Source organism: Anolis sagrei, chromosome 4, assembly GCF_037176765.1.
Source record: "Anolis sagrei isolate rAnoSag1 chromosome 4, rAnoSag1.mat, whole genome shotgun sequence".
NCBI lineage: Eukaryota > Metazoa > Chordata > Lepidosauria > Squamata > Dactyloidae > Anolis > Anolis sagrei.
Window position 1 is genome coordinate 197,014,526 of NC_090024.1, and position 18,271 is coordinate 197,032,796.

The window sequence follows — 18,271 nt, forward strand, 5'->3', positions numbered from 1 at the left end:
CAGTCTGTAGTGCAATGCTTGTCCCTTTCTCTTTGCAGTGAGAAAAGCACAAAGAAGGCCTTCAACAAAAAGTTGCAGTATGGAGTGCTCTGTCCACTCAGCTGCATCTTCATTCCATTTTGAGACTCAGTCGGTTTGCTCACCACTATGGTCAGCTAGAATTAGGTGGTTCCTGAACTTGCTCAGTTCTTGCTGGGTTGCTTTTGAATCAATCTCACATTAATACTCTTGGTGTTCCTGCATAACTTTGTATTTCTCAGATGCAGATTAAAAGTCAAAAAATTTGTTTTTAAGATGCAGGATTTCTGTTGCTCCTGCTCAAATTATTACACAACCACTTCACTTCTATTAGAAGGGATTTGGGATTGGTATATGAAGTAATTAAGGGATGCATCTATACTATAGAATCAATGCTGTTTGAAATCACTTTAATTGCCATGGCAAAATGCTATGGAATCCTGGGAGTTCTAGTTAGGTGATGCACTAGTGTTCTTTGGCATAGATGGCTAAAGACTTTATGAAGTTTCAACCTCCATGAATCCATAGCATTGAGTCATGGCAGTTAAAGTAATGTCAAACTTCATTAAGTCTACAGTGCAGGTGCACCAACAAAAGGAAGGAGTTATTTTATACTCCTTTTGATCTGATGCGACACTTTCCCCCAAAATGGAGAAGGAAACTTCCATCTTCCAGGCAGCTTAGAATTGGGGAAGGGAGCTTAAAGAACAAAGAGTGAGGGAAGGATAAGGATGAAAGATGTAAAAGTAAATAGACTAAATAGCAATGGGTAGAGTGACAGCTTTTTGCAGCCAGTTTCCCTTAGAGCTGAATGATTCCCGGCCATTCCCTGCCATGTCTGTTTTCTCACCGCCAGTGGCCCCGTCTCAGTACTGGCATTTCTGAATGCTAGAGACCAGACTTCAGAGAAGCCTGCTTAGCCCTTGTGCGAGATCCAAAGCGACACATCACTGCTGGCAAAGAGTTACTGCAAGCTCCCTGTGATCAGTTAATTAGCTTTCTGCGCTATTACCATGTCGTCATGGTGAATCTCCCTACTCCTCCGATCAGAGGCAGGAGAATAGAGAGAAGCTGTAATTATAGTGAATCTCATTAGAAACTGCTTCATCTAATCAGTCTCCCTGCACATCATGAGTACATGCCAAGTTCATCACCTACAAACCATGCACTAAAAGAGAGAGAAGAGAAGAGGGGGTGGGGAGGAATAAACAGTGTTATGACCTTGCATGGAAAGGCAGGAATAAACATTATACTACTAGATTCTTGGCAATAGCAGTTTAATGGTTTGTATGAAGTAATTAAATAATGCAATGAATCAGGAGCAGTGTCTAAATGTAACCATATATTTGGAGAAATTGTTTTTCTAGAAAAAAAAGTTTTTAACAAATCAAAACAGAAGTCCTGCATATCATTATAAAATAATTGTTTTTATTGCTAGGAAAGCAATACTTCAATAGCTATGTGTAATGGATTAGCCTATCTTACAAGATTGGTGTACAGGTAGTAACAGGCCTGGCTTGCAAAACTAAGGAGAGCAGGGAGCAGGGGGAGCAATCAGACAGCTTCATAGCTGGTGCAGTCTGATTGGCTGAGGAAATTGAAGGGAGTCGCTTAGCAACCAGAGATGGGTGGAGCCAGAGGAAAAGAAAGAGCTATGCAGTCAGAGTTTTGTCAATTGGGAGTTGGAGTTTGGAATTGGAAGAGGGAGTTAGTTTAGGAGATTTGAAGGTGAAGGAGGAGTTTTAGGAACTGTTAATAGAAAGATACCTCTTTAAGGAAAGTAATTAAAGCCCTCAGGGAGAAGGAGTAAAATAATATAGTGGGCCTCTATAGTTTTAGAGTGCTGGTGTTGAAGCCTCAGAGAAAGAGGATTCAAAAGGTTTTAAACAACCTGTTTGTATTCCTGTGCCATTCTCTGTATAAGTAAATCCTGACAGCTTATCGAAACCGTTATGCATCTTCACTGTTCAAGAACAAAATAAACATAATTTTCTTGTTTTTATTTCATCTGAAGAGTATGTATATCTTCTTGAAACTAGTAAGGAGGTGGCTTATGGATCAATAAATGATGGCAGCAAAATAAACCTTAATAATAAATTGGTGGGAGCAAAGAAATATGTAACACTGTAATCTCTATCTATCTATCTATCTATCTATACACACACATACACACACACACACACACACTACAGTTGTAGCATTCCCCTGTCTTTTCTTGTGTCTCCTGTCACTCAGCCTCGCCAGTATCATCTCTTTGCACTATACACTCAGTTTAATACCAAAAGCCTTAAGATTTAAATGGTTGAAAGGTGGGGCAGTTTAATGTTTTAGATTTCTCATTAACTGGAAGTACAGAAGGTTGAGAATTTCATTTCAGCTTGTTTTCCCCCAGAACTTATCAACATTTAAAATATTTTATGGATTATGTGGAACAGAAAAAATAAATTTTCCAGATCTTAACATAAGGCATCTAGAAGATTACAAATATTTCCCTTCTGCTTCATGTTGCCAGATGTTCCTATCAATAAGAAATAAAGGACAGAGAACAGTGTAAAGTTTTTCACAAGAGAACTTTGGCTACTTCTGTTTTTATCCTTTCCCATAATGGATTCTGTTCTGCAAGTACAGTATGTGTCAGAATACCTATAACTTCATAGGTATTTTTAGGAAGAAAATATAAAACGATTTTATTTCTTACTCGAGTTCTTAGCATCTGAAAGTAAGGTAATAACTAGCAGAATTATGGTCAGCTTTAGTCTCACTGAATTCATAGGGCTTATGCCGGAGTCTGGACATTTTACTGTTTGAAATACATCTCCTAGAATCCTTCAACCAGCATATATTACTTCATTTGAATTTAGTCCAAAATATTGCCCATCAATGGAGGTTCTGCCAAATTATTATTTTACAATGGATATTAATCTCCAGATGTCTTAGGTTATTACAAGCTGTTTTAAATTTATTTATCTATCTATTATGGACAGTCTCCAAGTTACATATTTTTTAGGTTTCTTATTTTGAATTTGTATGTAAGTTGGAACAGGGACATTTTTAAAGTGTAACACCAGCCATATAAATACAGATACACACACACTTTGGATAGCATAGGGAAACATTAACACTCCTATGGTGTTTGTTTTGCTGTCTGATAAGAAGATTTCACCTCACTTTCCTTCCCTGTGATAATTGGATTTTGAAAATGTGGCTTGTTGTGGAAACAAGGATTGATGATAAAGCTTCAGTGGAGAAACCTTTTCCCCATGATAACTCTTTCTGTTGTGAATTTCCATCCTAGGGATAGATTTCTCACCTTCATTTGATATTATGAGTCACTTGTAAGCCAAGTATTTGTAAGTCAGGTACTGTCTATATTTTATTGAATTTATATTCTACTTATGGAATTCAAGACTCTATTCAGTTTTTGTATTCGTTTTTTACAGCTGGGTTAAACACTCCCAAAATTAACAAAGTTAACAAAAATATTTTAAAAATAGCATTATCTGTTATGTACAATTTGTTAGAGTTGTATATACAAAACAATATTAAGAAATGAGAGGGGCAGCCACGCAAAAAACTTAAGATTCAAATTCAAAACACTGACCTACGACTTTTGGACTTTTGGGTGAGTTATGCAAGTCTCGTAAATGCCTCCAGATCTCCATCTGAGGTGCTGCTTCTCCCCTAAAAGAGCTGGGCTTGGTTCCCTCAAAGGGCCCTGAGGAGGATGGTGATGCTTGAGTGGAGGAATAAGCTCTGCTTTTCCCCCAAAAGGTAGCAAGGGGTGGGGGGGGGGGGAGAGATGCCTGGCTGGATGGTCAGGCAAGAAAGAAGATCCATCACCCAAAGAGAGAGGCAGGGACCCCACTCAGATTGAAGTTTTAATGCAGGAAGTGAGCTGAATTCTGGGAAATGTAGTTTAGCCCAGGGCCCTTTGAATTCTCTTGTGCTTCTGATCTGGAGGCAATGCAGTACCTGAGTTTTGAAAGTAACTTCTCCAACTTGAGAGAGGGAATACCCAAGCACTTTAATGAGAAAAGTGAGCAGAATTCTGGGAAATTTAGTTTAGGGCAGTGCCTTTTGGATTCTCTGCCACAGGAGTCTATGCCTTCCCAAACTTAATTTCCCAGAATTCTGCTTACCACCTTGTGTCGCCTCCCTCCTCCTCCTCCTCCTCCTCCTCCTCCTCCTCCTCCTCCTCCTCCTCCTCCTCCTCCATCTTTGTTCTCTAAAGGGATTTCGAGATAAAAAGGGATTGTTGGGAATTGAATCAACCCTGTGAGGTAAGCAAAGTTGAGCGGCAATAACTCCAAAGTTTACTTAGTAGGTTTCCTGTTGTTGTTGTTGTTGTTGTTGTTGTTGTTATTTCAGTGACTGGATGGGCATCTGTTGAGGTTGGCTTGACTATTTTTCCTGCCTGGTAGGATAAAGGGGGCAAAAGGCAGAGCTCTGTACAGGTCAGTTCTGCTGCCTGACAACAATTTCTGAGATAGCGCCTACATAAGTCCAGGCTTAAAAAGACACCTGAACAGCAAAGCCTGTGAAGAACAGATGTAATCTAAAGATATGAAAGGAAAGGGCCGGTAAAATTTAACTAGGCATAGTCTGTTTTCCTTTTTATCTGTTCCAGAGGTATAAATGAACCACTTATTGAATGAGATGAGGAAATACTAACTGTTAAATCTTATCCACTCATTAATATGCCATCCTTAATTTACTTCTTCCCAGTCCAGGCATAAAATGGGTGCAGGGATGTTTTATTGCTTGAGAAGCTAGAAAGAGCAGTGATTCTGATATAGAATGCCTCCACAATGCAGCTTGAGATAAAATGGCTTTACAGTAGGTAAAAGGAAATCGTTTCCTATTTCACTAAATTCCCAAGACGTAACTAACAATCAATAGTTCCGGTGGGGAGAACTGGCTAAATGCTACATCCTAACTTTCTCCTATATGGTTCTAAAATCTCCTTTTCATCTTCAAGGCCAAAATGCCAATGCCTTGGGGTTTTTCTATAATTATATATCTATATATTCAAAAGTCTTCCTTTTCTGGACTTTAGTTCCCAAAACTCTCAATTAGTGCCATTTTAATCGTGATGTGAGGAAATTGGAGAACAGCATAATAAACTTTCAATCTCTTAGACCTGCCTAATATAGAATTGAGAAGTCATTTTAGTATTGTGTATTATATTATCAGTAGCTCTTCGGGAAGTATTTCTCAGTCAACTTGGAGAAGCTAGGAATGAATCTGAGGTTCATGGATCTTCTGCAAGGCTACATCATAAACCTTCAAACTATATCCTGATATCCTATACAATCTTATACTAGGCTTTCAGGAGAAAAAAATCAACTCTAAGATTTTGAATCTAGATTATTTGCCTCTAACTATGAAAAATCAGAAAGAACTTTTCATTTTCATTGAATTCTATTTATACACAGTACACCAATACTCTGCACATAAATTCCCAACATAAAGATAACAATTTTAACTCAGATTGACTTCTACTGAAAGTAAACCTAATCAATCAGTGGAATACAATGGAATTTGACAGAAAAAATGAAGCTTTCATTATGATTCATGAGCGATCACTTGTAATCAAATATGATTGTCTTCCAGGGGTAGAGTTTTGGCAGTGGAACGATAAGTGACTGCAAAGGCCTGTTATGGATCATCATGATTAATTCAAACTTCAATGTGCCTATTTCCACTGTTTTCCATGGGATTGCTTGAGCCTTGTATGGATCTAGTACAGCTGGCCATATCAAACAGAAAAACACCCACCCACCTTTATTTATGCTGGTTATCTCCATAAAGTATCCTTTACATGATTACATAAGATAAAAATGTTGAAAACATAAGTGCTGAATATTGTAACATGTCTTTCAAAAGCAAATGATAGCAGCAGAGAGAAACAGCAGCTCAAAAGTTAAAGGTTTTGGAAGGAGGAGAGAATTAGTAATAGTTACATAAATTTAAATAAAGATTTAGAGCTACTGAAACCAAACAGAAAAAATTAAAGCTGTGTCCTTGTCATTCAAATCTCCTCTCCCCCCGAATTATGCTATGGGTGAAAAGGAGACACACATACTTCTATCACCATAAGTCCAACAAATATCTTATAAGAAAAAAAAGAAAATGCCTGCTATATTCCTAGGATTAATTTTTATCCTGGGATGGAGAACATTTAAAGGGATTTTGACACACCAGGATATGGCTAGGATTTAGAAAGGAGACAGGGTTGTTATCATATGAAAATATAATATGATAGAAATTAATAAACATTAATTTAGTTCTTTGTCATGAAACACTCATCACTGTCAGCGACACTTTAGCCTAAGTTCATTAATAAGAGCTTAGACATTTGTAGCTGGAGAAGCTTAAACACTGCTAGTGGGAGCACAAAAGAGATTACTAAAATGCAACCAGAAACACACACAAATATGTATGCATGCTATTGCCCTCTTACTCATAAAATTCGCAGGTCTGGTTACCCAGGAAAACCGACACACTGCTGCCAGCCCCCAGAAAATAGCCGGTGATGGTCACCATGGTCCCTCCTGACTCTGGCCCACGGCTGGGACTCAGGGAGCTCACTGCAGGATTCTTTGGAAGAAAAAGAAAAAGATTGTTTGCTTTCATTGGATGTTCCAAAACGTATTATTATTATTTGATTTGATTTCTCTCCCTGTGGCTTGAGGTGAGTTACAACAAAATTCAAAAAATGCAAACACTGCAAAAATTCAACAAATATACATTTTTCTATAAAAGATCCCCATTAAAACTGCATTTCAATAAAATACATATTAAAGTACACACAACAGATACCAAAGGACATGAGTTTAAGAGTCATAGTTAAAAACTGTCTGAGGTGTCATGGACAGATCACTTTCTGGTCAGGGCTAGTAGCATGGCTACAACAAGTCAGCACCCTCATCTTTGAGGAGATCATAGATGATATGAGTCTTGTTTTTCACTGACCTGGCATTACTTAAGAGCAAGGAGAGGTTTTGTAGGTGGTCTGGCTCACCCTCCAAGTTCCTCAGGCTGGCAGGTTGACTGGAAGGTGAGATCAATATTAAATACCTTTCTCTCCTTCCTCTATAAGGACCTGTAACCCTGCTATCACCATATCACCTTCTGCCTTGTATGACCTATATTGCCACCCCAGGTTCTATATACATTGAATTAAAAGCAAATAAACTAAGATATACTTCTGTTGATTGAGGTAAACCAAGAAGGACCATTAAATGAAGGCCTTCCTTTCAGCAATTGTATGGCCATTCCAGCTGAGTGATTCTTGGAATTGTAGTCCCCAGAACTAACTGTTCAAGTCACTAGTCAAAGGAGCTTGCTGGTGCTATTATGTTGTGTTATTTAAAAAACAAACAATCAAACAAACAAAACCACCCAACACTATCGTAATGAATAAAATAACAGAAAAGTTCAACTTGAAGTTCTTATTTCTCTTAATTGTCTCGTTACTTTTTCTGCCATGAGGCAATGTTTCCATATGCTCATGGTTTTCAGAATATTCTTTGTAGAAACAGCTATGAATGCATATTTATATGTGTTTGTGTGTACATGTGGCATGAAATGTGAAGGAATTGGAAATGATGTTGCTTTGAAGAAGGTGTTTCGACTAATGCTGTGCTAGAATAATGTAGTTCAACTGGCAATTGTTTATCTTAAAAAAAACTAGGAAGAAAGCAGGCACTCAAAAACTGTTTTCATGGATGCAATCAACTTATTCTGCTAATCCTTCTTCCTTTACAGCTCTTATCTGTTGTCTGGCAATATCCCAGATATATTTCCATTTTGGCCCCTCAACAACACAGTGAATATGAGACAGTTCTTCACTGCATTCAGATCATTGCAGTTCCCAGAAGGAATGAAACAAACTGCCATATAAAATTAATGCAGTAGTCAAACTAATCTAGTGGCCTGGCTCTGAAAAGTGACCTATACTGAAGGCTTTGGAGATATTTTCCTCCAGTTTCAGGGGATTTGGAAGGCATTCTGAGCAATAGCTGCAATAATCAGAGTGATCGGTTTTCTCCATAGATGAGACTATCATATATCAGGGCCTGAGTTTTATGATACATAATGATGCTCTAATGGCAGCACTGTAACCTAGGTAGGTGATTGAACTCAGCATAAATAGGTGCTTCTTAGAGCCCCCAGCTGACTTGGTGAATGCCTCTTCTGTGCCATAATTTCTCTCCTTTCTACAATGGGGATAATGATGCTAACTTCTAGAGCAAAATGCTTTGAAATTTATGAATGAAAAGCACACTGGCATTAATATTAAATAGTGCTTAATGTGGGGTGGTTACAGCCCCAAAGCCTACAAAATATAAAAGGTATAATTCTAAGAAATTTGAAGGAACAATTGACAGAATGTCCATTGTATATCAGGACAGACTTTTCACTGTCTGTGATTTCCAGGTCTTTTTTCATTGTTGTACAGGGGCTTGTGTTTTCATAATAGGGGATCATGTTCTGGTTTTTAAGATTCCTTACCTCGTGACTGTGAATAAATCAAAGGAAAACCAAATTACCCAAAAGTGAATTCCTGTGTATATATGTTTAGCATGTCACAGTTTCACAAACAGGACACGTTTTTAGGGCCTCTGCTTTTAAAATTAAGACTAAAATGTAGAACAATGGCTTGAAATTACAGAAAAGGAGACTCCACCTGAACATTAGGAAGAACTTCCTGACTGTAAGAGCTGTTCAGCAGTGGAACTCCCTGCCCAAGGGTGTGGTGGAGGGTCCTTCTTTGGAGGCTTTTAAGCAGAGGCTGGATGGCCATCTGTCAGGGGTGCTTCCAATGTGATTTTCCTACTTCTTGGCAGGGGGTTGGACTGGATGGCCCAAGAGACCTCTTCCAACTCTATGATTCTATGATTCTTTGATATTATTATAAATATAATTGATTAAATCCATGAAAGTAAATAACCCATGATTTTACATAATTGAAGTTAATGTGCAAATGAGATTAATTCCCTGTAACAGAGATATGAAATTAGTGTCCCTTGTGCTAAACTAGTTACCTTTCCTTGTTATGGATTCTTATAAATAATTTTTTTAGGGTGTCCAAGCCAGACGTCTTTGCAGACTCTTTTAAATCACTATTTGCTCAATGGGATGCAAGCATCCACAATAATTCACAAGCATTCTGCTGTTCACATATTGATATAACCAGGAATGAATATTATCTTGTATATTCAGGGATGACTTTATCTTGCCAGGAGTTATTGACTTTCACCCAGCTTCAGTCAGCAAGCTACCTCCTTAATGTGTAAACATATCAGATGGAGAAGGATTCTTAAGTAATTAATTTATTACAGTTATAAACTGACCAATAAGCCAAGGTCCCTGGGCATTGTATAAGCAATTTAAAAGTATAAAATATAAATGAAAAACAACATGATAAAATCAGCAATAAAAACAGCATACCACAAAAACATAAAACAAAATAAATACTCAGTAGTGGAAGAAAAAATGATCACATCTAAAAGCATTTTCCTGCTTCTTGGAAGGGGTTTAGACTGGATGGCCCACGAGGTCTCTTCTAACTCTGTGATTCTATGATTCATTAAAAACAATTCTTAAAATGTCTGGGAAAATAAAACATTTTTCACCTGGCATTGTAATATAGGTAATGAGATTAATTTCTCAGGAGACAGCTTTCCAAGATCATGCACAAAAACCGAATAGCTTCTGTCACTTCTAGCTATTATATTCATTTGTTGGGATCAATAGGAGACCATTCATACAATCCAGTAGCAGTACTATAATTCCACTGCCATGGCTCCATCCCACAGAATCCTGGGATTTTCAGATTAGGGAGAAATGTTTAGTGTGCTCAGCCAGAGACCTGTAGTGACTCTTCAAACTCCAAATCTTAGGATTCTACTAGGTGTAGCCATGGTAGTTAAAGATGAATGATAGTAGAGCAACTGCACCGTGTAAAAAAAAAAAAAGCCCCTGGAAGATAATCTTATGTTCTGAGTATGTAGATAACTAAATGTTCCTGAAGGAATTTGGTTCCAAATTGTTCAAGTTTTTTTGCACTTTCCTGGTTCTGAAAATAAACTGCCAATCTGTAAGATGGAAGAGTACTATTTGTAAAGTGATCACATTTTTCATAGCTAACAATCTAGTCATTCAAGTTTGCACTAGATGGAGAGTCTGAACTGTTTTCAAAATCAACACTGCGGTAACTAAAAAACTGAAGTTATTAGTATAGGAAAAAATTCTGCAAAGCTATTTCTGTGTAGGTGAAAAAAAAACCCTGTGAAATCTATAGGGTTGCCATCAGTCATTTTTAAAAAAATCTTTGTGTTCAGGTTAGCTTCCTCCAGGAGGTCCTCTTTGAAAGAGGTTGGTTCTGCACCCTATGAATGAGACTTTATTTCTATCCTGCCCTGTCTCCTCAGTGGAACTCAGGGTGGCTTACAACATAGAGAGAGGCAAACTTTCAATGGCATATAAAAATACGAAATAACATAAACCAAAAAATAAAACTCAATTTACATTTACACAAGCAACAAAGACAATCAGACAATTGAACACAGATCAACAAATTCACATTATAAATTTAGAGCTTAAAAGCTTAAATTAAAAGCTTTTAAAAGCCAAATCCATATTCCTCTTCTTGTCCATTTGTCCAAAGTATTTCGAGTATGTAACAGAGGAGTTTAGAATCTCTTGGAACTAGCTGAACAGCCAAGGAAGTCACCAAGTAGGCATAGAAAAAGTTGGTTGAACATGACCAAGCATCTTGACCACACTCTCAATCAACTCTATGTGGTGGTTTGGGCAAGTTCCACCACTTCAATGAAATGGACTTGAAGCCCGTGATGGTTCTGAGTTAGTTTAACTTGAAAGTATGTCTCTTAGAACTACCACAATATGTTACCTAAGACTCGCTATATTGTGCATTCTCAAATCCGGATCAGAGTGTTTGGAGTTTGGAGTAGTTATAAAAATGCATCCCTTTTTCTGTCCATGTGTGAGCTATTCTAGAAACAGTGGCATATATATTAATAAATGAATAGACACTATATAAAATACAAAATTATAATAGAAACCAGCAGGAAAAACATCATGTTTCAACTCATTTCAGCCCTACAATTAACAGCTTGATTCCATGCATTTTTACTCAGTTGCTCAAGGAACATACAACATTGCAATGATATCAGAAACATTAGGATATTTAGTAAAGAAGTGATGGCCAAGGAACAGAGAGAAACTATTTTTTTCCCTTCAACATTGGGTCCCTAGTCAAAAAAGAAGCTGGAACAATTTCATTGTTGGAACATTAATAATTCTGTCCTGCCCAGTGCCCCCCCCCCCCCCCAAAGTTACACAGGGTCTTGAAATTCAGTGGAAGTGGAAACAGACTGCTGCTTTGTAATTCTCATCTCTATAAAACAGGCTAAAGAAGGAGCTCAATTGTGGCATGGATTTTCTTCCATCCATGTTCTATGTAGTATGTGCCAATTGCTTCATTGTCCTCTACAGAGATGGATGTGAAAGCACTTAATGGGTTTTGCAAATAGGAAAAGGGAGTTGGGGGCAATTATCTCAATTATGTGAAAAAATACCTGTGTTCCAATTATATGAAACATACCTGTACACAAATAACCCAGGACTTTTGCAGGAATACTACCTATACCAGCCTATCAGTTAGAACTTATCAGCATCTCTTTTTCTCTGGGATATGAAACATTTCATTAGTTCCTCCTCATATATAGATTTTAAAAATATGCAGATGATAAAAGTCTAAAAAGAAATGGAAGAATGCCATCTGAGGATAACTGACCATAAGTAACAAAATAAAAAATACATTTGTTTGTTCCTCTGGTTCCTTTTTTCAAATGCATTCATATGTGCTGGGTTCTCCTTTTTACATCAAAAAAGGAATACATTGAAAGGAATCATACTCCCTCTCTCCGTGTGTTTCCTCTCTCCCTTTGATGTATAACCAAACTTTCTTTTTCCCCATTCTTGGAGAAAACTATCAGGGCTGATAGCAACAGAAAAGTATAGCAGGAGAAGCAGGAGATAAGATAGGGAAATAATATCATTCCTCTTTTAAAATGGAACACCTCATCTATTTTAAAAATGTACTGGGAAGATGTTGTGGTTGCTACCCTGATATTCCCTTTGGCCACAAGGAGAACCAAAAGAACTGGCTCTGTGTCCAAGATTGTAAAGGAGTGGAGAAAAAATGGTGAGCCCACAGATCCCCTGAGAATTAGGAAGAAATTGTCAATTATGGTGCCTCTCATTTCATGATGTTATTTAAGGAACTTCAGTGCGCCTTTATGATTTCTCGCAGGGGGTGCCTATAAAGAAGCAAAAATTGTCCAGGCAACAGGAGGAAATTATATGCTAGTTGCTTTTTCCAGTCATAAAGAAGGTTCAGCAATGCAAAGAATGATAACATTCAACATATGCTTAATGATTTGCTGCAAGGTGTTACTCTGAGATTCATCTTCACAACTGCCTTCACCCAGGCACTAGTTATTACTTAACACAGCCCAAGCCTGTTCTTTAATGACTCACAGCTTGAGAAAGACCAATAAGACACACTACGCCCGTGGCACCAGCAATATCAATTCTTGTGTGCCAGAGAGTTTGAACACAGAGGCAGCTCTGAGAACAGTGAGGGAGCCTGATGTTCAGCTTGCAAGATCAAATTCTTCAGTTTCCATTTCAGAAAAGCATTTTTCCAATTTGTGGAGTCTGTATTTAAAAGGCTATAGACAGACTCACTATTTTTTCTAAGGAGAGAAGTGAGCTGAACCCTATCTCCAATTCTAAGTGACTCAGCTTACAGACTCGTTTTGTTTTCTGACTTTATGTCCTCACCAGCAAATCATTTGATAAGGCAGTCTAAAGTTATCCCAGTCACTCATATTGTCCACATTTCCTGTAATGTCCTCTTATTGTAAACAATGCATTTAGAGAATATTTGGGAAAGTGTGTCTCAACATGATGCCATCTTTCCAGCTGCAGGGAGGTTTTTCATATTTCAGACCTTTTCAGGTAATTTGTTTCTGCAAAATCTCTTGGTTTTTGTGCCAAACTTTTTTACCCCATGCAAGAGGCTGTTTATTGCCTTCAGCTCCCTTTCTAATAAGATAACTGAACCAAATACAGCATTTTCTGCAAAAATATGTTGGTTCCTGTGAAAAACTTACTTCATTCAGAAAGTATTATTTTTAAAAGTTCCAATATACCAAAAATAACAATGACAAATAACCTCTTGAAACTTTGCTCAGTAGAGAGAAACTATATAAAATGTTCATTCTTTCGTGAAGAATAAAAAATAAATACATGCATCTCTGTCTTTTCTTAACCCAGTGCATAGTAAGACATTTTTAGCAACATTGAAAGGCTCTTTGAACATAGTGGAAGATGTCATAGCATCACATTAAATTCCCTCACTTAAAATAGCTTTGGAGCTATATTGTGATGTCTGAAACCACTTTCATTTGCCCCAAAGGCCTCTAGTGGGGGTGGGTGGAGCCTACACCCCCACCATTGTTTGTCAGCATCAGCTTTTTCACTCTCATTCTTAAGTGCACAGAGAAAATGATCCACTCACCCTGAAAGAGAAAGAAATAGTGTGGTGGGTAACTTAGTTTGGTCTTATAGACCAGTTGTACCCACAAGCACTGTACTGAGGAAACCGATACATTCATTCTGGAATAAGGGAATTCCCATTGCTATGTGGCTATTAAGTTGGGAAGGCTTTTAGATGTCCAAAAATATGCTTCAAATCACCTTCAAAAACTCATGTGTTCATCAGAATCTTCATTTTACACGACAGAGCAATCAGCTGTACATATTATTAACAGTGTTCTGAGCCCTTAATTCAGCAGGATTTCTTTTAGCCTATAGATGACTGAGAGCTAGTCCACTGGCTCAACTGCCCACTTCAGACCAAAAATCTATAATGTTGGGCCAAATGGGTGAATCAGGTTTCATCCCACAATACACGAAGTCAGATTATATTTGGAGTTTTGGCAAAACTTCAGACAGGCCACACTTTGGGATAAATATGGACAGCTGGACCAGCATTAATCCAAACTGATCCACTATCCACCTAACTCAGTGCTGCCACTCCCTTTTTGGTGAGAAAAAAGGATGGATTGGTCCCATGTTGCCCTCCTTTTGCCATGCCAGATAGCCACAGAGCACCAGAGAGCTCCTGGTCTCCAGTAGAAGCCTTCCCTTATTGTCCCCCTCCTCTTCCATGGCATTGTAGATGTCTGGTGATGGCATCCTGAGGTCTGGTGATGGCCAGGAGCAATCACAAAGCTCAATGATAGTCCAGTATCAGTAACAGGGGCATCCAAAGTAAGGTGCGGGGTGGAGATGAGCAGGCTGGTACATTGTATTGCTTTTCCAGACTGAATTAAAGGGTATATGTAGATAACTGCTGCTTTGGGCCATAGTGAAGAGAGAGGGGGCCAGGGGACAGTTCCACCTTGTCTCCTGTGCTATGTTAAATAATATAATATATTGTATATACATATAATACTTATAATATTATAATGTAATGCAATATAATACTAATAATATGATATTATAATTATATATTTTATAATACATGTAATATTACTAATAAAATTACAATATAATGGTATAGTACAATATAGTAATATATAATACTGATATTGTACTATACTAATAATATAATGTATGTATATATATCTTATAAGCAACTCTGAGTCCCCTTCAGGGTGAGAAGGGCGGCATATAAATGTTGTAAATAAACAAATAAATAAGTCATCAGTTTGTCTTCCCCAAACAATTTTTGACTCTGATGCATCCCTGAGTTTAAAAACATTTTGTATTCAAAGATACGTCCACCAGGGGAATCCCACTATTGCTGTTGATATTTTAGAAATACAACAGACACATGGGATTTACAAACATTCAAACAAATAAATAAAAATGCAAAAATGAAATGGTTGCTAGCGTCTTCACCTCCTATAAACAACTGATGTGCAGTATTTTACTACTGCTCAAATAAGTTTCCCATTGCAGTACATACATAGCTCATAACAGTGATGAGAAGGCAGACATTATTCTGGTTGATTTATTTATCATTACTATACAAATTGTGGGCAATTGGGAACCACTAACATGTAGTCAGCACAAAATCAATGAAGCCAGATAGCCTTGTTTGGGCAAAAATGGAGATGTGGAAAAGCCTCAGGTGTGACTTGCAAGTTTATGAATAAAGAGGTTCGTAATTAATGACAGAAGGATGCAATGATTGCTTCAGGAATGAAAGACAAGTGGAACTTTGGATTAAGCAGATAAATGGAATGTCTATTGAATTAAAATCTATTTGCTACCTAAATACAGAAATGCAATCTGTGCATCAAGGAATGATACCGGGTGAGACAGAAAAAAGCTATGAAGAGGAAAGAGAAAAAGAACAATGAAATAAACAGATTGATTGACAGATATATTTAATCTGGAAATGAAAAAATAATGCTATGTCTTCAGTAGTGAAACAATTAAAAAATCATAGCACTACGTTGGAAAAAACACTACCAAACCCTCCTGAACCGCAGCTCCAATGTGGCCGAAGAGGTTCTCTCACAAATCCTGCAACAACAAACCAGGGATGAGCTTGCAGCACTGCCTAGTTTGGAAGAAGTCAGCAATGCCATCAGCCAACAAAAAAAGAAGAAAGCCAGCAGACCTGGTGGGATCCCTGCTGAAATCTTTAAAGAGGGAGGACCTGAGCTGACACAACAACTCCACCAGCTCATAGAAAAAGTGTGGGTGACCGAGAAAATCCCAGCAGATTTCAAGGATGCCGCCATCATCACCCTCTTCAAAAAAGGGGAAAGAATAGACTGCGGAAACTATCGAGGTATCTCCCTTCTAACCTCAGCTGGGAAAATCCTCGCAAGAATCCTTGCAAACCACCTTCTACCCCTCCCAGAATCCCAGAATGGTTTCCGCCCCTCCAGAGGAACAGTGGACATAATCTTCACTGCACGACAGCTCCAAGAAAAATGCAGGGAACAAAATCAATCTCTGTGCATGGCATTCATTGACCTTGTAAAGGCATTCAACACAGTGAATTGCAGTGCCCTCTGGACCATCCTCCAAAAAATTGGGTGCCCTAACAAATTTGTGAACATCCTGTGGCTTCTCCATGATGACATGATGGCAACAGTCTTGGACAGCAATGGTTCCCAAAGTGACCCATTTAAGGTGGAATCAGGCATCAAACAGGGATGTGTTATTGCCCCAACTTTATTCTCCATCTTCATTGCTATGATACTTCACCTTGCTGTTGGGAAGCTTCCCACCAGAGTGGAAATCATCTATTGGACAGATGGCAAGCTGTTTAACCTCAGAAGAAGATATACAAGCCACTCTAAACACCTTCGCAGAAGCATACAAGAAGCTCAGCCTGTCATTGAACATCGAGAAAACCAAACTGCTGTTCAAGCAGTCGTCGGCCAAGCCCTCTCTAATGCCAGAGATACAGCTTAATGGTGTAACATTAGAAAATGTTGACCATTTCCGCTACCTTGGCAGCCACCTCTCCACCAAAGTCAACATCGACACCGAAATACAACACCGCCTGAGCTCTGCGAGTGCAGCATTTTTTTGAATGAAGCAGAGAGTGTTTTAGGACCGGGACATCTGTAGGGATACCAAGGTGCTTGTCTATAAAGCTATTGTCCTCCCAACCCTGCTATATGCCTGTGAAATGTGGACTGTCAACAGACGTCACATGCAACTCCTGGAACGATTCCATCAGCGCTGCCTCCGGAAAATCCTGCAAATCTCTTGGGAAGACAAGCGGACAAACGTCAGCATGCTGGAAGAAGCAAAGATCACCAGCACTGAAGCGATGGTCCTCCGCCATCAACTCCACTGGACCGGCCATGTCGTCCGAATGCCCAACCACCGTCTCCCAAAGCTCCACTCCGAACTCAAGAACGGAAAATGAAATGTTGGTGGACAGGAAAAGAGATTTAAAGATGGGCTCAAAGCCAACCTTAAAATCTCTGGCATACACACTAAGAACTGAGAAGCCCTGGCTCTTGAGTACTCCAGCTGGAGGTCAGCTGTGACCAGCAGTGCTGCAGAATTTGAAGAGGCAAGAATGGAGGGTGAAAGAGAGAAATGTGCCAGGAGGAAGATGCATCAAGCCAACCACGACCGAGACTGCCTTCCACCTGGAAACCAATACCCTCACTGTGGGAGAAGATGCAGGTCAAGAATAGGGCTCCACGGCCACCTACGGATCCACAAGAATACTGATCATGGAAGACTATCCTACTCATCCAACGAGGGATCACCTAAGTAAAGTAAGTAAGTGTTTGGAATATATACACAGCAGAGTGGAAAGTGGCAGCACCACAGAATAATTCCAGTTAATTAAATTCCAGAGTAATAAGGGTTCTCATTATTCTTTCCACTGTGAAAAAGGGATGTAGGGAGGGGTTATTATGGTCAGCACGACACCTTTCCTTGCTAGGATAGCACAGGAAGAGATTTCAAATGTACTGGCAAAGCCACAACTAAAGCCACACTTACTCATACATGATACCTGTAAGCATTAAGTGCCGGCACCCCTGTCAGGTGGAAATGGATCTTAAAGACCTATAGGCTTCATTCTTGTTTCGCAAAAATATGCATGCATCATCTCATCCATGGTTAAAATTAACTGTAGGCTCTTTGGAAAGTTAGGGAAGTATTATTCTATATAAAGCTCTAATACACCAATAAAATTCCCTAGATCTTATCAAGCATACAAAGTTACTTTTAAGATTTGTGTTAGATCTATTTATTAATTCCACATTAACTGGAAATTACATGAGGTTGATGTTTGGGTTTAAGCCATTAAAGTTTTTGGCATGTGTTCTCAATGCATTCCAGCTTTCTTTTGCCTTTTTAAAATACTGCCTCTAAAATTCTTGTCAAGAACACCAAATTCTGAGGCAAGTTTTAAAGCCAAAGATTCCTTTCCCTTAAAAGAAGCAAGTTTGGTTTAACTAAGTGTTTCATAGACAACTTCACTGACACAGATACAAATCAGGAGCAGATACAAGTTTACTTTCTACAAAATGGACTGTATTTTTTAAGTATTCAATTTAGCTTATGCCTATTATCAATCATGTCCCCATCATAGGCTATTACTTGTGGTCAAATATGGTTGTCTTCCAGGGGTAGAGTCTTGGTGGTGGGTCCATAAATG

At 38.5% G+C, this 18,271-nt stretch overlaps 1 protein-coding gene across 1 annotated transcript in view; it reads right to left on the reverse strand.

Annotated features, from left to right (window-relative positions):
• The window catches only part of PLXNA2 (plexin A2), a 521,320-nt gene that overhangs the window by 111,426 nt on the left and 391,623 nt on the right, over nt 1-18,271 (reverse strand). The window contains exon 15 of the mRNA XM_060772844.2: nt 6,482-6,618. Within this exon, the coding sequence (XP_060628827.2) occupies nt 6,482-6,618 (137 nt within the window). The remainder of the gene's footprint in view (nt 1-6,481; nt 6,619-18,271) is intronic.